Source organism: Tenebrio molitor, chromosome 9, assembly GCF_963966145.1.
Source record: "Tenebrio molitor chromosome 9, icTenMoli1.1, whole genome shotgun sequence".
Taxonomy (NCBI): Eukaryota; Metazoa; Arthropoda; class Insecta; order Coleoptera; family Tenebrionidae; genus Tenebrio; species Tenebrio molitor.
The window spans coordinates 15408012-15434289 of record NC_091054.1 but is presented as its reverse complement, the minus strand read 5'-3'; the positions used below and the strand labels follow the sequence as shown (position 1 = coordinate 15434289).

The window sequence follows — 26278 nt, the reverse complement described above, 5'->3', positions numbered from 1 at the left end:
ATGGCTGTAGCGGAATTTGCCATATAAAAATTTTATGGTACACCAGAATGAATTGACAATGTGGAAAAATGTGCGTGGGCACAATTTTGTGCAGTACACGCGTACGTTTTCGGTGTCAGGAAAAATGCAGAATAGAGGAAAATTGAGTGGGAACGATATCGTTTGCTGGAATGCGATGTGCGGTGGGTATTGCTGGTTGCATCAAAAGCGTGCAAGCGTAGAGAAAGAACTAAAAACTAAAGGAACTGGGATGAGGAAATGATGATTTGATATAAGATAATTCATAATGATGTCAGCTGTGGACAGACTTGACTAACTGTACCAGTTGTTGAAACTAGATAAAAATGCAAGGGTATGCAACCAACAAAACGTGATGAGTGGCGAGCCGGTGACGTCAGTTCGGCGTACCGGTGGCTTTATAAATGAATTTGTCAAGAAAACACGTCCTTATCCATATTTATTATGTTGAATAACAGTCGGACATTGAGTAATATATGTCGCATTTAAGTTAGGTACGACTTTGCCGACTACTAGCCAGTTCTCTACCATCGATTCTTTTTTGTTGAATTTACAAAAAAAATTGCAGAAACAGAAATCGTTCTTGCTTGTTGTGGTACTTTCAGGAACTGACAGATCATCCTGATTTTAGCAGAAAATGTCGCAGAGTGCTGAAAAATCAATTGTGTTATAAACACATTACAGTGAAATTAATTTCAGAAACTACAGAAGGAAGCAAGATTTAAAATACAAGTGTATATGCCGTTCACGATTATTTTAAACACGCAGGAGGTCGCGATATTTTTTTGTTAGATTGGCGTCAGGTCCTGTCATTTGACGTTTCGTTTTTAAATATGTATTCGCATTGTTGTCAATTCCCTCATTAATTTAGTTAATAAGAATTTACCCAGAACTGCCCTACAAATATGTAGGAGTATGTTTCATTTCAATTTTCGTATCCCACCTCCACCCGGCGGCACGGCAATTTTGCCGGAGTACATACACTATTACGGATAATACTATCAAGTAATAGTGTAGTGCTTATCAACATAATTACCGGCGTCTCGCCTCCACATTTTGACTTTTTTGTGTTTTATGTTCTGTGTCAATGTTAAGGAATTTCCTCACGATATGACATGAGTATAATAATATACCTTTTTGAATTTCAACCACCAATGTGTTCTCTAAGTCCAAAATAATTAAATTTTTAAAAAGAGATTGCGGTACTATTCCTGTTGCTGAAATTATAAATGGTAAAATCGAAATTTTTTCTAAACACCAAAGATTTCTCATAGCAACGGAGAGTTCTAAATATTTATTAATTTTTGTATTATATGTGTGTTATATTGTGTGAATTTGGAACAGCTATATCTAAAAGATATGCTTGCTTTTGTTGTTTATTTAAAATAATAATGTCTGGTCTGTTATGCTGAGAATCGCCCTCAAATGTCACATGATTTATATTGACAAATCACAACTCCGAATTGTTTGAATAGCAACCAATCACAATTTAATTAAGCGGAAATTTTCCCTAGGGAAAATTTCCGATATAATTGACCTAGGGAAAAAAATTTTCGGGCGATTCTCTTCCGAATATACCTCGGGACAGATATATATCGCCAGAAATTTTTTCTTGCAGTCCAACACTCGTGTTTGTCGCTCAAAATTACGCTCGGGCTAGCGCCCTCGTGTAATTTTCATGCTACAAACACTCGTGTGTGAGGACTGCTCGAAAAAATTTCCGGCAATATATCTGTCCCTTGGTATATTATATATGAATATGAATGTCAGTTAAAACTGTACGATCAAAATATAATTTGTAATTGTCATTTTCCAAACAACTTTCTGGTTTATAAATATAATGTGGTTGTGCATCCTTTAATAAGTTGAATTTAACTGTTAAATTCAATTTTACGATTATTGTTCCTAATGCGTTCAATTATTTAAAAAATGTAACAACTTGGGAGCAGTGTTCGGTTGAATTATAAAACCTAAAATAGTTTTATTAAGACAAATCACAGTACTGCCAACTAAAATGTCAGATTTTCATAGATAGTCCGAATTTGAAATAAGTAATCGTGAATGGTTTGTAGTCTGTTTTTTTTAATCAAAGAACCACCAACACCGCAATTTACACCCAAAAGAGAGCTGGCAACATTGTACACTTTTGACCTAGTGTGAAAAATCTCATCACATAAAAATTGAGGTTATGTAGAGAAATTAGTAGCGCAGCATGTTAATTAAGTTGAAAACAACTAATTTGAGAGTTTAATAAATGTCTCACTTTGCGAGGCATTTTTAATAACACATTTAAAGTTTAAATGCGAGTTTACGTACTTTCAAGGACATTAAAAATGACAGACGCTGGCTGGTATAGTCAACAGATAATGTAATTAAATTCCCTAAATTTAGTAACATTTTATTATTGCAAACCTAAATCAACAGGTCGTGGTTCTTTTGTGATTTTAATTGCTTCTTATTGTTATTAAAATTATTAGATCATACTTTGCTGAGAGAGGTACTTTTCTGTCAGAACTTGACATTCATTATGCTGATGTTAAAAGGTGTTTTATGTGCATCATGATAATGCCGGATAATGTAATAGGATAGGGATCGAGATAGATTTATAAATTGTATGTTGGGTTGCATTTTTACCTGGTCAGGCTCGTCATCTTACGTGAATAACTCTGTATATGTTTAGTGATGAAAATATTTAATAAGGCATTTCCTCGAGTAATTCGGGGAAAACCTCGTTTAAACATTGAAGATAACCAATAATTCTATTCGAGGTAAGACATAAGGACCTACGAAGTGATTTTCAACAATCCTCACCTACACGTTAATTAAATAAGACGCTCTTGGATTTCGTGTTTCGAGTTTCTTCTTCTGCAACTAAAATTCGAAACGCCCGAAATCGCGAAGATGCTGTTCAAGGTTTACAAAGGTTCGAGCATTGGAAAGTATCCTTTGAGGAAATCTTTCACCGTAGATTTGTCGCGCTAGCTCTAAATGTTCACAGGCTTCGCCATAGATCAAAACCATATGGATTTTAAATTGAGATTAAAATTGAGGTTCTTGTCAAAGTGACTTAATTTTGAATTAAATTACAACAAAAAAAGTCTACTATTTTTTTTGCCCCATTTTTTCATAAAATTCTGTGGCTCCCAAACTTTTTTTGAAAAACTTTTAGCCACTTTTTCGCGAAAAACATCATTTGTATAAGGCATTATTGGCTCAATTGTTACCTTTTGCGGGGTTCTACACATGTTAAAATATCTGCACAACTTTCAAAGTCACCCTGTATAAACAAATAGTCACTTTTAAAATAAATTTATGAAAATACACTGAACCAAACCTATAGCCCGCTATCCAGACATAACTAAACATGGTTCAATGAAAGAGTAGATCACATCGGGTATTTTCGGAAGCAATAGTATAGAGATGTCCCAAAAGTACCGCCTTTCCTTGAAGGTGTGTCATCTAGAAGTGTTATGGAGTACTGAAAAATAGTTTAAAAAATTCAATATCTACTTTTACGGTGACTCCTGAAATGTTTGAGGCAACATCGTTAAAAGAGCCAGCGCATATTTAGAGGCAAATGGGCAAAATTTTGAAAATTTATTTTAATAAAATAATTTTTGTTGAAGTGTTTGGTTGTTGTGTTACCTCTCAAGCTCATCAAAATGGTTGCCTAGGTATTCAATAATACAATGCTACAGTGTGATCAACAATGACTGAGTCTGTTGAAACAGACTCGTAATTGGCACTGACCGGATGTTTTAACTTGACACGACATTAAAAAAAAATAGGTTATGTCGGGTATGTTTATGCTTAGTTTATGCTAATACAAAAATGACCCTTTGATAGTAAACGTCAAATTCGCCTGTCAACTCTGTCAAAGCTGACAACCGGAAATGCGTTTAGATTACAGTGGTACCAAAATCAATCAAATTTTCATTGTTACCAACAGACTCAGTCATTCTTGATCACGTTGTATTATGTATTGTGGCAACTGTGTGGGTAGGATAGAGTTGACATTTCTTTGACAGTTCATAGTCGCGTAATTTTGAAAACTGCCAAATAAATGTGCAACGGTATAAAAAAAATTAAATGCACGCTTATGAAATGTCATACAAATGTCAACTCTACCCCACCCACACAGTTGCCACATACATTTTCGTACATAGTTGCCATACTTGGCCACAATCATTTTGATTCACCCAATATTTTTATGTTTTAAAATTACGTATATTTCCTAAATGGAGGGTCACGAATCAGGATTTAAAAAAATATATTTTTCCAGCACTCTACTACATCCCTAAATGATGTATCTTCAAGGAAAGGCGGTACTTTTGGGACACCTGTACTAAGAGTTGTTCTTAGCGACCATTAAATTGACATTTTATGTCATATTTATAAATTTTGGTAATTCATGCCCAGTTGCACCTCACTATTTAATATTACTTAAAAGGTTATTAATTTTTAACATTGTTTAAAATTTCATTTTACGTTGCACCGCACCTTAAAAACAATTTAATTATTATTAAATTTAAATAGCCAAATTTGGTTATTTAAATTAGTATTAAAATATAAGTTAACGTATATGACAGTATAATAAATTACGTAAATCTAATTTATCCACAATGAATTTACTATTTGATGACGTTGATATACATATTTGAAGATGATTTCGATATACAGATTAGAAATTATCGATATCGGATTTCCTCGTTTGTGCAGTGTTAGATCTGCTCATTTTCACGACATGGATGAATCTACATTCTATAGAAGATTTCGATTAACGGAACAAACACGTTTAAATTTATTTAGTTCCTCCTCCGGTTTTATAATGTTCTCGTCTTTCGACAGCCGCAATTTTTCTTGTAGTTTGGACTACGTTAAGGAAAAGTCTTCGAAGAGTTTCTTGAGTCTTGAGACGAATTCAATTTTGAATCCCCTAATGGTAAAATACCATTAGAGGATTCAAAATTGAATTCTTCTGTAATTCTCTTCCAACATTTTTCCTTTTCTTCAACCGCAACTGCATCGGTTTTATTGTTGGAAACAATATTTTTATATTTATGCACCAAGTTTAAAAGAGGAAAAAATTTGCCCCACGTTTACGTTTTTTTGATGCTTCCATTGTCGAAATTTGAAATATACCACCCAAATTGTAAATATATGACGCAAAAAATGTCACTAGGCACCTTTTCGAATTAAAAAATCATTTACTAAAATATTAGTTAATACCCGTTCATTTTGTGATGGTGCAATAATATAATTATTTAGGTATTTATTAAATTTAATACCACATTAGTTAATATTTATTAAACTGATATGTGGTGCAAACGGGCATTAGGCTTTTAAAATGAAAGTTTCTCTGGTAACCAGATACCCATACCTGTGGCACAACATAACAGTGACGGATGATGTCAATTTGAAAAATCGTTTTTTATGTTATCTCCTAGGAGATGATTTTTCAGGTGATTTAATATTTAATTCCGATTTACAAGAGAAAAAATTGCTGCCCAGTTTTATTTGGCCGCAACTGTACATAGTAAGAAAACCGTGTACATGAGCGGCAAGCTATTTCCGCTTTTATCGACAGAAACTAATCTGAAGTTTCTTGCCGCTCCTGAAAACTTGTAGACCCACATTATGAATAAGTTATTCCTACTTTCTGACCCACGGTAGAGTACTACATATCATATTACTCGGGCTATCTATTGATAAATGTTTTTACAAAAGTTCTCTTTTCTGTTACCTATACATAACGCCATTAGTGCTGTTACATTTCATATCGGCACTGATGATTTATTTTCAATGGAAAGCAAAATTTTATAAATGCAACTTACATGATCTATCAACAACGCCGGTAACTACTGGAAAAAAAGACCATCATGCACAACACACTTTGCAGTACATTTGCAGTAATACGTCATCAAATTCTGCTTATGGTACAGTTGTCTACTTATGGCCGCTGATTTCCGTTTTATTAGTCTTAAACCCTTGCAGATAACAAATTTTATGTTCAGATAAGAATTTTAAAGCATAAAGCAATTTTGTGTATAGAATTTATACGTTCAGATATGTGGGTTTTAATTTTCACAGTTTAGTGGTAACGACTGGAAATATTGTCACTATTGTGACGCTTTATTAAAAAAAAAATCAAAACAATTCTTCTCCCCGAAGGAAACAGTCATCTGAGGGCCTCAGTAGAGGTGTTCAACACACCATTTTCAACTGACACAATTGCCGCAGCAGGTGAGAAATTTTTGCTACGTTTGTGTGGTATGTACACAGAAACATGTGACGATGATTTGCGATTTGATCGTTATAACTACTTCACTGGTAACAACAGTTACATAACTAATTTCACTTTACACCTGCTAAATTATTTAATGTAGAGCGAGATCTCATTAATTTCAATGCTCAATCAATAATTTTGTTGTCATTAAGAAATATGCTTCAAAGTTATTTTGCTGATCTTATGAAACATATTACATACCTATTTTCAGAATATAATTCATGTCACGTAGGGTTGGCAAAAAACATTTTTTTTTTTATTTAAAACAAAACATACAATTTTTTTTATTTTAATCAGTTTTTGTTTGTTTAAAACATGTTTTAAATTTGGTTAAAAAAAAACACCAATTTTAAACACAAATAAAACAGCATTAAACCGGTTGAAATCTTTATTATGTTGCTGTACTTTTACGCTCGACCACTGGGCATGCGCACTGCGCAGTTATATTGCAATATTGCAATGCAAACTGGGAAATTACCGAAATTTAGACTTCTTATTATTTTCTCGTGTTATCTCTAGTGGTATAATAGTAGTTTTTTGTTCGACACTGTCAGAATTTGAGAATTTTCTCCTGTGTGAATGGATCTTGATAAATGTCACAACTTGTCAAAACCAAACGTCAAGCGAATTTTGAAGATTTTAAGTGTTTTGGATCCTTTAAGGGGCTCGTCGAACAAAAAAACGTATTCAACTCGTTCTTGGGTAAATTGGCCTTTTTTGGGCACTCGTGGGCCTTTAAAACGCTCGTTTCACTCGCGTTTTAAACTGGCCCACTCATGCCAAAAAAAGCCCAATTTACACACGAACTCGTTAAATAAACTACTATTATTTAACGAGTTCGTGTGTAAATTGTTTTTTTTTTGGTACTCGTGGATCGTGGACCTTTAAAACGCGAGTGAAACGAGCGTTTTAAACTGGACCACTCATACCAAAAAAAGCCCAATTTGTATTGGAAATGTGAATAACCTGAATAAATGAACGTGACTAAAAAAAGTTGAATTCTTGTTTTTTTTTTACACATGGATTAAAAAACATGTTTAAAACGTGTTTTAAATAGTTTTAACCAAACGTGTGTTTTTTATACAACATGTTTAAAACACTGTTTTAAACTGTAGATTGAAACATAATGTTTTAAACATGCCAACCCTGATGTCACGTGATCCTTTTCAATAATTTTAATTGGGTACCAAGATGCTATCACAACTGTAAAATAAAACAGAAAAATCTGTCACCTTATTTGGTCGGTTTCTAACTCGGTTTCTAATTCTAATGATAATAATTCGTACCTATTTGTCAAAACTGACATGTACAAATGTTTCTTCAAATTGCGTGATAAACTGAAAAAGTGTACTAATCGTTGGGAAGACTTCGCTGATGTAAATCTTCCTCATTTATTAATTCAATGTATTCTTTGATGAAATATACTATATTCCTGATGTGACTAATAATCGATGAGACGACTTGTGAAACCGAAGCACCACATTCAACTCGTCGTACTTGGTTGAATATTGGTTTCACTGGTAGACATCATCAGTCATAATCGTACCACTTATTATATTATGGCTGATGATCACCTTTTTGGTGACATATTAACTGATTTGGTGTCAAAAATAAATTCCATTATTTCATAATTTAATCCGCAGGTTATATCTGACACTCGAAAAAACTTCCTGATGCACATTTAAATACTCACCGGCTCACGATATTTATTCTTGTATTATGTGAGTATTCATTTCTAGCCTATCAGCTTTCGTTTCAAATAATCTTCCAGATGAAGCAATATCTACTGTCATATATTAATCATTTTATTGTATATTTACGTACTTCACATTTAATGTTGCATAAAGTAGCCAAACATTGTGTGTTTTAGATTAAAAAGCAATTATGTGTTATTACACTCGCGTATTAGTAATCTCTATGTTACACAACTGTGGTAATATTATTTTATCGCAATATTTTACTATTTAATCTGATAGAAGAAAGTAGGTCGCTTTTGCCGGATATTTTGGCAAGATTAATTAAAAAATGTTTACATCAATTTTAACAATCTTCGAATTTGTTAACGCTCAATCAAAATTACGCAGATATTTGGGCCCCTAATTTTATTTAAATTGACACATAATTAGACGTGTAAAGCCGGAATTGATGGATGATTTATTTTTACGTATAATAGTAAGTTATTAATTTACGACGGATTAATCCAGTCTAGAAAACTTCCGGTTTGTTCTAAACTTTCATTTAATAACTAACAAGTTACCGCCGCAGTCGGTGAATTATTAAATGGTAGTTGAGCGCCTAAATGATCCCATTGTTAAGTTTCTGAACTTTGTCGGTTCCTGCAAAACACCTACAAATAGACATCCCTTGCCTGAAATAGCACTCGAAAACTTATCACACTCCGGTGTGCTTTTCTTCGACAGTTAAGAAAACTCTCACATTGAGCCGTGTCAAATAATGAAACCTTTGCCAGATTGTGTCGATACGATCATTTATTTATCCCGGAAATAATGACACGACCTAGAAACAATGTTGCCTATCGATTCGAATAAAAAATGCATTTTGTCGTTGCAAGATCGATAGTTGTATCAACTGTAAAGCGAGCTTTTCCAGTTCCACGCTGGCAAAGCCCCAGAACTATAAATTCTCCGTTGGAATTCGGTGTTTGTAAGAATATTGACACGAAACAAAGGAGAAGTTTCCACTGCATCGGTTTCTAATCTGTTAGATAATTCGATAGAGAGGGAGCGTGTCGAGATTGATTTGTTGCAATTTTTTCGGAAGCTGCGGACCGTATGGTGCGATGTGGTGTACAGGGTGATGTAAAATAAATAAGGCGAGAGTGGTCCATCATGTATTGTCCCTGATACAGAAACAGAATTTATTTTATTACAAAATTTATATTTCTTCTAATCCAGTTCTTTGTATGATAAGCGAGGAAATGACACTTGATTCTAGAAATGTAGAGATGTATGTATAGATACGTATTGATTTTTTGGGAAAACAAACATTAAAATTTAAATTGAACTTTCTCAATTAAGCTATCAAAGTAAGCACACTTGCCGTTGCTAAGGTTGCTTTTATAAAGTTTATTTTATTTTCGTCGGTTGTGTCTCGTTTTCACGCACCACGGATTACGGATCACAGATTAGCTGTTTAAATCTTGCCTCTCTTTTTGCGTTGTTTGTGTTTTTACTCTGGAGAGTGAGGAGTGGTGCGTTCACAATTGACTCTTCAATGCCAACTTTGAAGAGAAATTTAAATGAACATTCGATATAAGAAACAAGAGGTTCGTGGTTTTATTTTAAAAACGAATTCAACTCAGTCTTGTATTTTTATTTTTTACAGTTTTTCGAACTGTTGACGGAAATATAGCAAAAACTCGTTTTTGAACTCATTTACAATGGAGATGAACACGAATTTTAACATAAGCGATGATACCACCAAAGTGAATGTTGTTTATGGAAATTATTCCACCTGAAACAACATTTCTACATGTATCAAGTCAACACAAAACTAATAGTTAAATATTTTGTAGTTTTAGAAACACTTTCAGGCCCGTATTCACCAACGCCAGTTAAAGTTAACTGTAGGTTAAAATATACGAAAACATTGTTATAACAATAGGTAACTAAAGTAACGAAGTATTTTAACCTACAGTTAACGTTAACTGGCGTTGGTGAATACGGCCGTATGCCAAATAATCTTGTCAGGAATAAGTAATAAGTATGTATAGTTTATTTTTTAATCAAAGAACCACAACACCGCCATTTACACCCAAAATAGAGCTGACAACATTGTACACTTTTGACAGGGTGAAAAATCTCATCATATAAAAATTGAGGTTATTAGAGATATTAGTAGCGCAGCATGGTAATAAAGTTAATAACAACTAATAACAACTAATTTGAGAGTTTAATAAATGTCTTACTTTGCGAGGCATTTTTAATTACACGTTCAAATTTTAGCTGCGAGTTTGCGTACTTTCAAGGACATTAAAAATGACAGACGTTGGCTGGTATAGCCAATAGATATCATTAAATTCCCTAATTTTTTTTCTTTTAACGGCATAACGGCACATAATTTGACAAATTTGAAACTCTCGTTTCAGTTAGGCCAAACGATATTGGGCCGTATCACGGCACTCTTATTAAATTTAGTCATGACTCTAATTACGATGGCGACGCATTCATCTCTTTCTAGCACGTTATAATTGCATAAATCTGTATCGTTTTATGTTTATTTTAATCACGATTTTAGTTATCGACAACTTTAATAACGGTGTCGTGATACGGCCCATTGTGTTTAGGTACTATACCTATAGGATCATAGGGATATTTATTGTTTAACCAACACAAGTTAATAATAGGGAATACCTATATGTTCCTTGTTTTCAAAATGTTTGACGTACCTATACAAAATACAAAAGACATTTACTACATTTCGTAAGAGATAACGCAATCTTGTAAAAATAATTTTTATCAAAAAAAAGACCGTTCACAGGGAAGTTAATTTTTTTTATGTTGGTGCACCGTTCACTGTTCAGCACAGAAGACTTACCTATTCCTGCAATCAGAACCTCAACTCCTCAACGAACGCATTTCATCACCGAAATTATTCAATTGCGTTATTATATTATAACCTTGACTGCCAATACTAATTTATTCGTTTGGGTTCCTGTGTAATTTACTTAATTGCTTACATCATTATTAATTTCAAATGTAAATTGTGGTTGGCTAACAAGAAATGCAGTTCCGTTCCGAGTATGCGTAACTTCTACATTGCATTTTTGTATACCAACCCAATACTTGTGACAATTAATAAGTTGTATCTACCATAATGGAGACCGTAATCTAAAATCTGTATGTTGGATTGTAATCCAAAATGTTTGCTTCATACTGTTGCTGTACTATACCTTTCTGTGAACTGTGAACTATGAAAATAGTGGTTAAGAATGTATCATGAAAATTTTTAATTTATTGATAGACTACGGAAGTGTGTACGAACCTACAGCCGAAATTTTATAGATTGGGGTCACGTTGTAACACCTCTTTGTGTTTTCCTTGTTCTCACTTATAGATAGTTAGCGAAAATGAAAAATAATGCGACTTTGTAATAACATAACGTGCTCAAACTATGCACATGACCTTTCTGTGTGGAGCTATAGTACATTCAGATAGAAAAGTACACATCACGTCGTGTATACCCCAACTGCTTATTACGTAAATCATAGGACCGCCCATGTACTTCTCGATTTGGCCGTACTCTACCAAACTGGGTAAATTCGCAAATGGAGCCAAAAGAGGTTGGCGAAGTACAAAATAAAGTCCTCGTCTAGAAATAGTCAATTTTGACTTAAATTGTAAATCATTTCACAATAGGACAGCAAACCGTCTTGTAACTACCATAATACCCTCTAACTTTATTGCCCCTTTGTTGTGCAGTGCCGACTCAAGGAAGAGCAAACATCAGGTAAAGTAACAGCCCCTATTTATTTATGGAATTATTTATGGTAGTTATAAGACGATTTTCTCTCCTATTGTAAAATGATTTACAATTTAAGTCAAAATTGACTATTTTTCGACGAGGACTTTACTTTTCTACAATTTAATGATATAATAAATCTACAATTCTGACTGTTACTTGTGTCATTTTTATTAATATTTACCACACGCAGATATTGAATAATTTCGAATTCTAGGTGCTTTTGTCGTAGATTGTATGGTTAATACTTACATCCTTAAAGTCGAATCGAATCGAGTTAAAAAGTAATATTGGAAGAGTTACCTTCTAGTACTTTTTGCTTTATGTATATGGTTGACAGCTTTGATTATCATCCCAAAATATGTTCAATTAATTTTACACGCTGTAACTATGTATTGTTCCTTTTTATACCGGGTGTCCATTCTCAAAGTCGAACATAGGCAATTAACATTGTGCATTCAGTTTATAGGCATTATGCTATTATTTTTATACATCACACATTAAAGAATTAATAATAATAAAGTAATTAACATTTTAAAAGTAGTTTTTATTATAAAATTCTTAATAAAAAAAAAGCAAAGAAACTAAAGAAAAAGATAAAATTACAATAAATATTCAAATAACCCCCCGTTTTGAAATAAGCAATACTCCAATCTGTTATAAAAAGCATTTCTTACATTAGCCAACTGCTTTTCAGTAATTAACGCGCACTCGGCAGTTATTGCTTCTCTCAAAGAATTAATATCTGGGTGGCGTCTTTTGTAAATTTTGTTTTAAGGTGGCTCCACAAGAAAAAGTCGCAAGGTACTAAATCAGGAGATCTTGCTGGCCAATTTATAGCACCACCTCTACCAATCCAACAATTTGGAAATGAATCATTTAAAAAATTTCTAACTCCTAGGCCGAAATGCGTGGGACAGCCATCTTGTTGGAACCAGATTTCCTGATTTTCTCTTGCAACTTCTTCCAATGCAGGTCCTACCTTAGTTACTAATAAATCTAAATAAGTTGCTGAATTTAAATTTCCCTCTATTTCAAATGGACCAATAATATTGTTATTAAAAATCCCAGCCCCGATATTAATTTTTTGAGGATACTGAGTTCGAATAGAAATATTAAATCTAGGGTTTTCCTGAGCCCAATATCGCGTGTTTTGAACATTTGGTTCGTTATTTAACGTAAAAGTGCATTCGTCTGTAAAGCAAATTGCCGACAGAAAGCGACGATCATTGTTAGCACGCTCCTGCATTTCATAACAGAAGGCACTCCTACTTTCTTCGTCAACAGCAAATATCTCTTGATGGCACTGTGCCTTGTAGGGATGATATTTATATTTTCTGAGGATAGTCTGTATCTGCGATTTGCATAAACCTACTTCAAGGGAAATTTGCCTTAAACTGGATATTGGGTCCAAATTTACCATCGCCAAAACACGTTCTTCTGTGCGGTCAACTATTTGTCTATTTCCTGCGATATAATTATTGTTTTTGAATATTTTCTCTTACCAATACAAAATATTATTACTTACCACCCCTAGCTTCTGATTCTAAAGAAATATTTGCACATCTTTCAAATTTTTCTACAAATTTGTGAATAGTACTAACAGAAGGTATAGTTCTGGTATGAAACTTTACGGCAAACAAATCTCTAACTCTCCGCAAACTAATGCCACTGTAAAAGGTTTTTACCATAAAAATTCGTTCTTCATTGGAGTAACAATTCATTTTTCGCTTGACTTAAACCAACAAATTTCAAATTTTTGGACAAATGCTGTCAAATTTGAAAATCATGGCATGTCATATTTAAAAATCGCCAAGTTTTAAATTAGCATATTAAAATAAAAATAGCACCTTTAATCTTATTACTGGTATCATTTCAAGCGCAATAATTTTATATTTCTATTGATACCATTACCTTACCTGTAAGTTCAATTGGCGAGCAGGAATCAGCAAAAACGTTCAATTCAATGTTAATTGCCTATGTTCGAGTTTGAGAACGGACAGGGGGTATACAGATAGGTACCGTGCCTTCAAATAAATTCGGAATTAGAGTTGGCTGTGATTTTATTATGAAGTTGGTAACATGCAATTTTTAAAGGCACAGCAGTGACCTTGGACAGCACAATACACGTGTTAAACGTCTATTGCCAAACCTTAAAACATATATATATAAATCATAGCCTACTCTAATTCCGAATTTATTTGAAGGCACGGTACTTCCGATTTCGTGTTTACACGGTCTAGTTTGACGTTTTGCATATTTGACATTTTGACAGATTTTCCCCAAAACACAACCTACACCACACAATTTTACAAAATCTTCACCAGGGAAGTGGAGGGACAGTGTGATAGTGTCTTTCGACAAGATAGAGCATCTTCACAAATTGTTATATCAACAAGACTGTCATTTGCTGAACACCAAGTGACGTATACAAGTACGGCACGTCCACACTTTTGTCCTAGATTATATTGGGTGATTCAAAATCGTTGTGGATAAGTATGGCAACTATGTACTATGGCGGACAATAAATTTAGGCCGGCAAATTTCTGACATTTCAAAAAAGTCAATGCAAACGACCATTTATTGTCATTATGACTGATGTGTCACTCTGTCAAACTGAAGGTTTTCAAGCTGTTTGCCGTTTCCTTCGCCCTTTTCGTAACTTACAGATCATGACTCACTAGCATAACTGATTTGTAGTAGCACTTCTCTCTGGTGCACCCTTCTTTTCCTAATTTTAATTTTGATTATCGTTGTCAAGATGACAAGAATGACAAAAATCAAAAATGGGGTTAGTTGAACATAATGCCAGCTTCACATTTTGATGTCAAGACAATGACAGGCCGGCCTAAATTTATTGTCCGCCATAGTACGAAAATTTATATGGCAACTGTGTAGGGTGGGGTAGAGTCTACATTTGTATGACATTTCGTGTGCGTGCATTTGATTTTTTTTTTATACCATTGCACATTGACTTGACAATTTTTAAAATTGCGCGACGATGAACTGCATAATATATCACTATACGCTGTGCCAAAAAAAAAAACAAAAACATTGTGGTGCAAATTACTTATCTGTCACTGTGATAAATAATAGGAAATGTCATGAAAAATGTGTGTTATTTTCACCACAATGGTTTTTTTTATTTTGGCACGGCGTTTAACTAGGACTACTTAGTAGATATATGAAGAAATGCCAACTCTATCCTACCCACACAGTTCACACATACATTTTCGTACATAGTTGCCATACTTATCCGCAATCATTTTGAATCACCCAATACATTTACGTCGTGGTAAAACACAGACGCATGACTACGTGTCCCTTCTATTCAATAATGAACACACTTTCCTCCCCACGCCCAATTATTCATAATAAATCCATACGAAATTACTAACCTGGAATTTTCTACTTCCTCCGATTCCAATAATTTAGTTTTTTCCGTTTCCATTTTGGCCAAAACGGTCGAAATCTTCGCCAGTTACATGAAAAGACTCGAGTGCAGTTCGCTATTTCCCATTTGACCGGCACTATCACACTAGAAATTTTAACATCTTAACAAAATTGCGATTCGTGAGTACTGAGTCGATCATTTTTGACAGTTATTTGTCAACTAGAACCGACAGCTGAACCCTTGCGCACATGAATTATAAATGGCTGAGGGAAATCAATCAATCTAGTGTTGATCAATACTGATGGGAGGTCTTCAATCATCTCTGGTAGGATGGAGAGAAACACGACGTAATTTTCAACATTTATTTAAGAAAATTATAATGTCTAACACAGTTGCTCGTAAACAATTACCAACAAAATAAAAATGAAAATCAGGTCAATATCACTAACAACGAGACACTAAAAATGACTAGATAGGACTAGACGGGTAGTTATTGTTACAGACGGTAATGCTTCCCATTTAATACACAACGTATCTGTTAAACTATATGAAACGAGAACAACGTAACAAAGTAGGTACACAGTATAATTAAAATATTTAGTACATCTTTTATGTCCTTCCTATATTAGATTATCGCCTACGAGTCGACTTTAATACTGATCGGTTTATTATTACGTAAGATATGCATTTGACCTCCTCCGGATTATACAAAACGATTGTATGATTACCCTGTAATTCACGCAATTTTGAAATTGAAATTTGAAATTGTAGAACGGAACCGCATAACCGACACCGAGTTGACGGTATCGTAATCTGTCAGCTGTCATATTAGTATCGAGTTTGCCGTCAGATGCCGCCGCCGCCGCTCGCTCAACGTCCTGACAGTGTAACAAATTAGCCTAACACGTTATCAAAGCACTTCTTACATGTATTGACTGGTCGCGAATCGGTGGGAATACTCGTACAATGGAATGTAGCACGTTTAAACTTGTTCAACAGTTTTTAGACATTTAAAACTTCAATAATGGTTCGCGCATTAACAGGTGTGTCACTAACAAGCGGCCAACAGTAATAAAATAAATCCCAACGTTGCGCTCCGCTCATTACATTAATTTGCTAATTATCACATTCAGACATCACATTGAACTATACAAATATCTAATGCAAAACAACATCGTGTGATTGTATTGTTTTCTGCTTCAACAACACCGGTCTGTGCTTCTTTTCCTCACTCTTGTGAGGCCACGTGAGCAATAGTAACTGGTTTTCGTTGGTCTCTTGGAGTTTGTTGTCCAAGGCCATGAAGATCTTGCCGCTTGACGTTTCGGACGTCTCCGACGAGTCGCTCCCGTTGCTGGAGTTGTCCAGGAGCGGCTTGGTCGTGGGGGCGGGGGCGGTCTTCTCCAACTGGCGCCACTTCCTCTCGAGCAGAGTCGTGCTCGAGAGGGAGTGCTTCCTAGTGATGACGTCTCTCTTGGACGCCTCGCTTTCCTCCGAGTAGGTCCGCGTGATGGTGATCCTAGGGGAGTGCTTCGGGGTCCCGTCGAGGATGTTCTGTACGACTTCGCTCTTCTTCTCGTTGGCCTCCGAGCCGAAGATCTTCTGCAGGATGAAATTAGTCGAGTTGAGTCTGTTAGGCGACTTCTGCGCGCTCTTGGCGTCGTCCTCGGTGATGACGGAGATCTCGGTGTCGTTCACCGGGACCTGGAGGGTGTTACAGCTGGAGGTCTGCTTCATCTTGCGTCCGTTCTCCTCGCGCGACAACAAATTGAGACTGTTGGCCGACGCAGGCCGCCACGACAACTCCGTCGTGATCCTCTTTATCTTGTGCTTCTGGGGACTGTTGACAGCTTTCTGCACGTCCAAGAGCGCTTCAGACAGGCGCGTCTGCAAGGTGGGCTTGGTCAAGAAGCCCAGAGGAGTCAGCGAGGGTCTTCTCGAGCCGCAAGTGGACGGAGTCCTCGCTTGGATCTCCTGGTTCACCTCGCTCTTCGTCTGCTTCTTCCGCCAGTAGTTCTTGAAGGTCTTGCGCAGCGGTTTGCTCTTCACTCCGTAGAGAAAGCCGTTGATGGGTGGCGAACAAATGAGCAGCGCCATGGCAGTCGTGAAGAAATGGGGGTGGATTTTTTTGGAGATGCGCTCGAAGGAACCGCTCGTCGCTTCCCATATGATCAGGCTGTAGTACGGCAGGTAGAGTACCGCCAACGAGCCGACCAGTTGCAGTACCGAGTAGATGGCGCTGCGCCCTTTGAACTTTGGGGGGCCCGAAGCCGACGCCGTCACCGTCGGCACGAAGAACGGGTTCCTTTGGTGCGTTATCGTCACTTGAGCGGAGAGGGTGACTTCGTAGATGGCTGAGGCGATGCGGTGGCGGTGGTACCGAGCGATCATCAAGATCTGTCAAAATTACACTCTTGTATCGAGGTTCTGCTGCAACAGCTGTTGCTCGCGTGTTTACCTTGAGGTTACAGCAGATGATGAGTGTGGCGGGAAGCAAGAGGGTGAAGGCGGTGTAGAGAGTGGAGTACCAGAGAGTTCCCGAGCCGAAGGAAAAGTCGGGGGCGCACGCTTCCAAGCCGTGGATGTAGGTGTAAGGGGCCACCATGAACAGCGGCGGGAGGCACAGGAGGAAGGAGATGGTCCAACCGATGCCCAAGCCGACTAGTACCTAGAAGGACTAAGTTGATATCCGTCACGTGATACCGGTGGGAGATGAAAGAACACAGTTTGACAATGGAATTGCAATTTTTAACTTGTTTTTGCTAATGACATTGTTATTAGTGGAACAAGCGCCACCTCGTTAGCATAACGATGGCGGAACAGTATCGCCGAGGAATTTCATTATGTATCTGAAAAATGTCCTGCAATTAATTAATTTTGCCCTCATCATGTGCAAATATAGCGAGTTTGTTCGCCCCACCTCGAAATAAAATCTATAAAGGTATCATGTCGTCGCTATCCTCGCAAAGGACATTTGTCGGAATATGGATGACGCTATATTTAGCCGTGATAGGGTTGCAGAATGTAATTTAACTTGAGCTGGTTGTTTTGTATTCAAAATACGGAATTGAATACACCAACCTCTCGTTTCACTCTCACTGAAGAAAAAAAATAATTATATTTTGTTAGTTTTAGCAAAATTCATATTTGATAAATTGTAAAACAAATAAGAGAATCTTGCTCGAGATTAAAAAATCATCGACCTGAGCACCACGGTGCCTGTGTGGCGTGGCGTTAACTAACGTCCCTCGGTTGTTGACGGTGTAACAAAGCGTCTCTGTGAGCGTTACAAATGTTATATTCTCGAGTGTCGCTCCCCAGCGTCGTGTACCCCTCATACATAGAAGTTTGTTAACGAGCCAGTACTGCCATTGAGGGAAGATTAATACCGACGTTGGTGTACGGTCTTGAAGGGAAAATATAGTTTGCCAACGATGATCTAAATTACGGATTTGCTTTAAATAAATTGTCTGCCGAAAAATTGTTGTGTATTACATGGCCGGAAACTGTTTTGTAAGTGCTCGCACTTGTGGCGCCTCGGCTGACGCTTCTACCCACAAACTGTGATCGCACTTGCAAAATGACAGTTCTAGCCTTGTAATATAAATAACTATTATTTACCACGGTTTGTAAAACTGAGTTTTTTCTACTCCCTTCTCTAAAGTGCCACATTTTGCACTGACAAATAGTTTATAAAACGTCACTTTAAATACGATTGTTCATTAGTCACGAATCACGATTTGATGTCCATTCGGGGTATTAAACACTAAAGGTACAGCGTGTTAAATGTTCTTGAAAAAAATATTAGACACAGTATTCATTAAATTGCAGTAACATTCACTAATTAAATTATTTTTCTTTTAGTCCATTTGGTTTTTTAAAATTTTTGTTACATAATTTTTGAATAAATCTTAGTCAATTAATCATGCGCTTGTATGTCAACAAAAAAAAATTTGAAAAATAAAAAAAAAGCATCAGGAGAATATTTGTATTATTGTATTATTTTTTTTCACGTTCCTGTCACTCTACTTTATATGATTACAAGTAGTTGGTGCTGTCGTTTTGATACACCTGTATAGATAGATCGATATTTTTCTTTTTATACAAACAATTTGATAATCTTCCGTATATTGATATCGTGACCACGCTGAAAGGGTTGAGGGCACGACGAGCGTATCGAGGAGTGCTCTAAAGGAACGAGTTCGACAACATGTCTTGTACAACGAGTATAACATGCTATTTTTACTATTTTGCACCTTTTGAGCCGTTTTTAAATCAAAAGTAAGAATTTTAAAATTCTGGGATGGTTAGCAAAAACACTTGTCGACTTGGGGATATTCGCACGTATTGGCGGCTGATACTGTCGGAATCCTCTACATACGCCAAATACCGGGTGGGGCATCGTATACGCGCACGCAAGAAATCGCGACTTCTAATTAAATAAAATTGTCGAAATTCTATATTCCTAACTAATTATTGGTAAGGTATATTTCAGAATTTTTAAAATTTTTTTGTTAATAAATAAGGCCGTAACAGTTTTATTAGTTTTCTGAAATTAACTGTTAATTTACCTATAAAGTTTTTACACTAAATGAATCTGTGTCTGCTAGCGCATCAAACCCTGGTGGCACAATTACAAATTTTGACTTGGTTAGCTAAATAATTCGCTTTTTTATTTAAACGCAAACCAGACGGGTGATTTATGGCCCAAATGCTATAATTTGCCAACAAAAGGGCCATTCACTAGTAGCAGCCCGTTTTGACCGTCTTACTTACAGCTTTGCTATAAAAATGACAGTTTCCATTGTCACCTAAATTTACAACAGCACAAGTACAAGGTCATAAATAAAAATGATTTTGAAAGTTTAAATGTAAAACTGCTTTTAATTCAAAATCTAATTGGTGTTTTTTTCCGCTGATTTCGTAAATAATTATAGGAGGTGAATCTAGGTAGGTCAGTATAAAAATCAGAATTTGACTTTTTGGTTGAAATTTACATTTTATTTTTTTTTGGCTTTGTTTGTAAATGAAAAATGATCAAAAAATTATGACATATACCTTACCAATAGCCAGGTAAGTGTGAAAAATTTCCACAATTTTCTATAATTAGAAGTCGCGATTTCTTGCGTGCGCGTATACGATGCCCCACCCGGTAGAAAGAATATTATCATAAACACCGTTCACGTTGTTTTGGCAGAATGGGAGGCTACAATTTATTTTTTTAACGTTTCCGTCATTAAAGTGCCCAACGTGAGGACCTATCAAAATGAACATAACATATTGCTGAATCTCTCTTGACGTCTGAGTATTCTTATATTAGAACTGTCACTAGACATTGACGGTACATATTTATAACCTCAAACTTAGAAAAACATAACCTAATTCAACAAACAGCTTTGCTTCTAATTAAATGCAAAATTTCCATGGCGTCTCATTATGCCAAAACAACGTGAATGTATTTTTTTTTATACTGCTCATTTAACTTCCTTATCTTATATTCTCTTTCTCAGAGACGATTATTTTCATTATAATGACTATTAATTTGCATCGACAGTCACATCTTGCAAGATTTCAAAGGATGTAAATATTTTGTATTATATCGGGTGTTTTTTAAAATTTCACCTCGTAGTAGGCGTTGAAGAGTCGATTGTGAATGCACCACTCGTGAAAAACGTAAGATTTAAACAGCTGATTCGTGAACCGTAACCTGTATAGTGCGTTCACAATCGACTCTTCAACGCCTACTATGAGGTAAAATAAAAAAACACCCGATATTATTAATCATAACCGAACCGAGGGGGTCAATTTTGACCGGAACTGCCCCTTATTTAATTTCTTCGGCGTCTTAAAAAAACCTCCTTTTTCCACCGTAATTGCCTCTTGTGGGGGCGCTCTCTCACATTTTCAGCCCACTCCATCAATCAACGAACGTTTCGTGGCCGCCGCTACTCCACCGTCGCCAATTATAATTCATAAAGTAATTGTATTTAACTTTGGCAAATACCCCCGTTTAACTTGTTTACCCAGCGCCCCAGAAATGTTTGCCTAATTAACAACGAAAATCGCGTAAAAAAAATTACGACCGAGATCGATACTCCGCCATCGATTTCCGTAGCAATTCCAGTTGTCATTACTGGAGTCTATTTTCGGTTTATGTAAATGGTTCATGTGTACCGACTGCGACATGATTATTGAATAAAAACGGGCCAATTACGTTGCGTGATGAACATCCACTTTGTTCGGGGGATATCGACGGGTTTTAGTCCGGACGGTTGTTTTCCCCGAGACAATTACCTTCTTGGCATTGACGATGTGGGTGTAGTGCAGGGGAGCGGCGATCGCGTAGTATCTGTCACAATTTAGGCCGCAGATGGTCCACAAGGCCAAGGGGTGCAACAGATTGTAGAGGAAACCGTGAAGGACGCACGGCACTCCCTCCGTCAACCATCCCGACTTTGTGAATCCTGGCACCGAAAACACCAGGAAGAGGACTCCGAGAAGCACGTCGATCGCTCCCAGATGCAGAAGGAGGATGTTGTTGGCAGTTGTCACCTGGAATTTTAATCGCTCAGCCAAAAGGAACATTCTATTCTATTATATTAACAAAGCGGAATTACAACGCGAAGAATTTAAATTACAGTTTGGGCGCTGTCTTCGGGAAGAATTCGTTATTATAAATTGGAATTGGGAAAACTACATTTTTTTTAAATTTGGAAATAGGTTAATAAAAGCGTTTGGAATGACATTACTAAATGAGATTGAACGAAATAACTCACTCTTTTTATTAAAAAAGTCAAAAGAATGTATCGCGCCTTCAAATGAAATCCTAGGCTGGGAAGGCGTTGGAAACCGTCAATTGTTGTGCTTTTTTACAGCGTAAATTAATTCGAGCATATTGAAAGCTAGCCTAAAATTTAGAGCCAAAAAAACTTTTTTTTTCTTTCTTTGCCATGTTTTACATTCTTGAAGCAAATATCTAAGGGTACCCTTTGCTGAAAACAAACATGTTCAATTATGTCCCGATTAAACATAAACAAATGTCATTCGTGTCAAACGGCGGGAAATTCAAAATTTACACTGTTCTAAAGGGTTTACTTTTCCAACACCTACTCAGCCCAGGATTTCATTTAAACGCGCGATAGAATGGTTATTGTAGGCTGTGAAATTTGCCATCTACAGTACATAGCGTAACTATACTATCTTAAAGGTACATTGATGTGATTACTTGGTTGCCTAAACACAAAGGGTTTTGAGATAATGCAATGTAAAATATATTTTTTTTTTAGAAATAATTAAAATCAAGTTACACTACAACCAATTTAGTCTGTTCGATTGAGACAACAACATTGCACAAAAACAAATGTACTGTTTTCAAAGACAACAACACTGCCACGTTCCAGATACTCGATTACTCTTCTTTAAGTTATATTTAACTAACAAAACTCGACCAGAATACGACAGGTGCAAATTTTAATTGGAGGAGTTCTCCAAGGATGAATTTTAAGTCACCTGCTGCACATCGTATGTGATATCTAAATGGTTTGTTGTTAAACATGCGGCTGTTTTAAATTTGAATTTTGAAGCTTCCTAGCACGATTAATGTACCTATTATCTTCTGGTTTATTCAATGACAAATTATGCAGCAGCGATGCGTCAACGAATACTTTGCATGCAAAACGGTTTTTACTTCTTGATACATCTTGGGAACACATATTCCAAGAGAAGATTTTAACGCATTTAACGCTTCGTCTGATAAAGAAAAACATTAATCATTATGAACAACATGGAACACGGGGATAAGAGAGAGGCGGTTAATCAAGAATTGCAGCTTCGGTTTAAAGGGTATGCAACCAATAAAACAGGAACTAGAGTTATAAATGTCGATGTTAATGTGTGGTTCACTGTGATTCTTTATCAATTATATTATGTAAGACATTAGTGATAAATATTGATAGGTATATTGACGCCTTATCTTTTATTCTTTGTTGAGAATTTTCTCGCTTTCTCTTTTAGTTTTCGACATATAAAATGCATTCACGTTGTTTTGGCATAATGGGAGGGCATGGACATTTTGTATTTAATTTGGTAGTAAAGCTGTTTGTTGAATTAGGTTATGTTTTTCTAAGTTTGAGGTTATAAATAGCTTCAATGTCTAGTGCATTCTTGTCAGTTTTACTAGTTTGCAATAGAAGAATACTCAGACATCGCGGGAAATTCAGCAACATGTTATGTTCATTTTGATAAGTCCGCATGTCTGGGACTTTAGTGACGGAAATCAAACAGTGTGTCCAACGTTAAAAAAATAAATAATAGCCTCCCATTATGCGAAAACAACATGAACGGTTTTTAGTGTTTCGATTCTTTACTTTCTTGTATAAATACGTTCACTGTAAGTACATTTGGTGACACAAAAATTGTCGGAGTTTGATTAACGGAGCTGTCATATTTATTTAATATTTTTTAATGGCAAATAATTCTTCTAAATTAAAGGTTAGCAGTTAACACTCATTGCAGTGTAATTCTATTTAAAAAAAATGTCACTTGCGACATTTTATTTTGAAGCAAGGCAAACCCATTTCAGATCATAAAAATTACTGAAACAAATTTCAGCGACAATTTTATTGTCCGTACGTGTACAGAAGTAATTCTGAACGTTATTATCCACCAATTATTTTACATGTAAAAGAAATGGTTAGTATTTAAGTGTTAAACATTTTCGGAAACTTAATAATAATTTTATTGATTATTTTATTGCGTTTCTGATTATTATTAGTCATCGTTTAATTTACTTTGATTGTATTCGAATAGTTTTAGGTATTGTAACGGGCAAATAATTGTGATTACTGTAACAAATCAAAATTCCTATAAAAAACATTGAAACGGTCCGTTTCTCTAATGGTGCGTCACTCCATTGCGCATAAAATGAGAATTGCCATCGCACCTCAGTAACTAGGTTTTTACAATGATAGTAACTACCTGATTGCGTGTGTACAATTTTATGTGTACATCAAGAACATGCATCTGTCAGTTAAATTTAGACGTATTCTACCAATTATTGGCATTTTTTCGCATATGCATTATTTTATGTTATCCTCAAAAGTAGGCGTTGAAGGGTCGATTGTGAACGCACCACGGATTAAAGATCACGGATCAGCTGTTTAAATCTAATCTTTGCGTTGTTTGTGCAGACTGACGAGTGGTGCGTTCACAATCGACTCTTCAATGCCAACTTTGAGGATAAATTTAAATGAACACCCGACACCTATTGTATAATAATAATTATTGTTAACGATTTTATCTTATCTTTAAAAGTACACCCCAGGTTAATGGTAAAAGGTTGTGACTATTTCTGATAGGTTGTTAACACCTGAGAAATATTCCTTTGGCAAAGTTGATGTTTAAATCAAGACAGTGGCGTTAACAAAAGTCATTTTGATATTTATTGTTGATTTTCTAAATTAATAAACATTTCTAAAAGTGGTTTTCACCGCTACGTAGTTGAAAATAACATATTCATTAGAATGGCTCATTTTTCAAGTGTTTTTATGAATGAAAATGGTTATTGGGAATATTCAGGACACTCGGTGTATCGTCAGTTTCTTGTTTTGTATCGTTTTTTTTTTCACAGCATTGTGGAACAATGGTCGAAAACTTTTTAAATACTGCCAGTGCAGCTAGCTATAGGCAAGTCTACTGGACACCAGATATTGTGATATTATGCCAACAAATAGAGAGATCTGAATTAAGAATTAACCTTTTCTCCTAGTCTCTCCAAAGTTAGTTTCTTCAATTTTAAAACTTTCCTCAGACTTTACAAGATTTTTTTTTAATTTACATTTGCACTCTTACCAAAATTCCTTGAAGGATCAGAAACTCCTACCTCCTGATTCTTCTCCACGAATTCAAGTTTGCCATTCGTATAACAGTTTACTCAATTATGACATATAAGACATTATTTTTTTCTGATGAGGCTTGGTTTCACCTTTTTGGTGTGGTTAACTCTCAAAATTATGGAACTTGGTCAACGTATAATCTTCACGATGTTGTTGCGGTGCCATTGTGTCCAATTAAAATTGGTATTTGTGTTGCAACGTCCTGAAGGGGAATTATTGTCCCAATCTTCTTTAATGGAACAATTAAAGTTGAAAGATATCAAAGACTCCTCGAACTATTTATAAATCAACTGGTGATGTGGAACTAACAAACGGACTTCCAACAAGAATAAGCTACTTTATTTTACAACTGGAGGAATTCGATTACACTTGCAATTAACCAAATTGTGCTTAACTTGGTTAGTTTCTTTTATAAAGACAATGAAGTATTTAAAGCGCCTTTTTTACGCGTGGGATTTGGAAAATTTTGGAGATTTCCCATTTCGAAGAAAAGTATTGATTATAAATGCAGAAATAACTATTAAATCTCAGGTCAGTATTATGCACGAATTTTTCCTTTTACATTTGATTGTTAATTTATCAAGTAAATCAAAAAATAGTAAAATAAAAAATTCAGAGATGCGTTCATCATTCTGCATTATAATTACTTTTAAAAATCATATTTTGGTGAATATTCTAATAATAATTATTCTTATTTATCTTAATTCTAATGGTGTACCTATTAAGAAGAAAAATCTTTTCCTAAAATCTAACTTAGTTTTAACGAAACAAATTTTCTAATTTTTGCGAAGCTGCAATTTTTTTCTTGAAGAAAAGAAAATGTATGATGATAACAGTTTAAACCAACGTCATTAATCAAGAAACTCTAATTGTTTACAAAAACTTGATCAAACTTTACAATTCCGCAAACGGCGTGGGTGTTCTTAGATGAAACGGTTATTACACACTGATTGAAATTTCTATTAAGCCCCCACACACGTTTCACAAGCAGAAGTTATTAGACAAATATTAATTCTTCTGTTTAGAAAACAGACGTTTTTCTTTTTGAACCAACTTCACCTTTCTATTTTTTTTCTTTATTTGCAAAATATACAGTCCATTAATTTCAACACATCCAAAAAATTCTCTTGTACCGTTTAATTCTAAACACAACAAAGCAAAAAATAATTGAAAATATAAAGTGTCTATCAACAAGCAAATATTTAT

The 26278-nt window shown here is 35.4% G+C and overlaps 3 protein-coding genes across 7 annotated transcripts in view; 1 reads left to right on the top strand and 2 right to left on the bottom strand.

Annotated features, from left to right (window-relative positions):
• LOC138138783 (scoloptoxin SSD14-like) overlaps positions 1–15374 on the bottom strand; it is a 72789-nt gene extending 57415 nt beyond the window's left edge. Inside the window, exon 1 of the mRNA XM_069058849.1 lies at positions 15184–15374. Within this exon, the coding sequence (XP_068914950.1) occupies positions 15184–15236 (53 nt within the window). The 5' untranslated portion in view covers positions 15237–15374. The remainder of the gene's footprint in view (positions 1–15183) is intronic.
• LOC138138787 (uncharacterized) overlaps positions 1–26278 on the top strand; it is a 96677-nt gene that overhangs the window by 15454 nt on the left and 54945 nt on the right. Inside the window, exon 1 of one of the 4 annotated variants that reach the window (XM_069058853.1) lies at positions 110–182. The exons of 2 other annotated variants lie outside the window; for them this stretch is intronic. In XM_069058853.1, the coding sequence (XP_068914954.1) occupies positions 125–182 (58 nt within the window). In that variant the 5' untranslated portion in view covers positions 110–124. Of the gene's footprint in view, positions 1–109; positions 183–6122; positions 6262–26278 lie in introns of those variants that run through there. One more of the 4 variants, XM_069058858.1, reaches the window with a different exon arrangement.
• LOC138138784 (histamine H2 receptor-like) overlaps positions 15528–26278 on the bottom strand; it is a 117036-nt gene continuing 106285 nt past the window's right edge. For both annotated transcript variants that reach the window (XM_069058850.1, XM_069058851.1), the window contains 3 exons: positions 21474–21731; positions 17638–17847; positions 15528–17576 (listed from right to left, as the gene is read on the bottom strand). In XM_069058850.1, coding sequence (XP_068914951.1) covers positions 16338–17576; positions 17638–17847; positions 21474–21731 — 1707 coding nt within the window. In that variant the 3' untranslated portion in view covers positions 15528–16337. The remainder of the gene's footprint in view (positions 17577–17637; positions 17848–21473; positions 21732–26278) is intronic.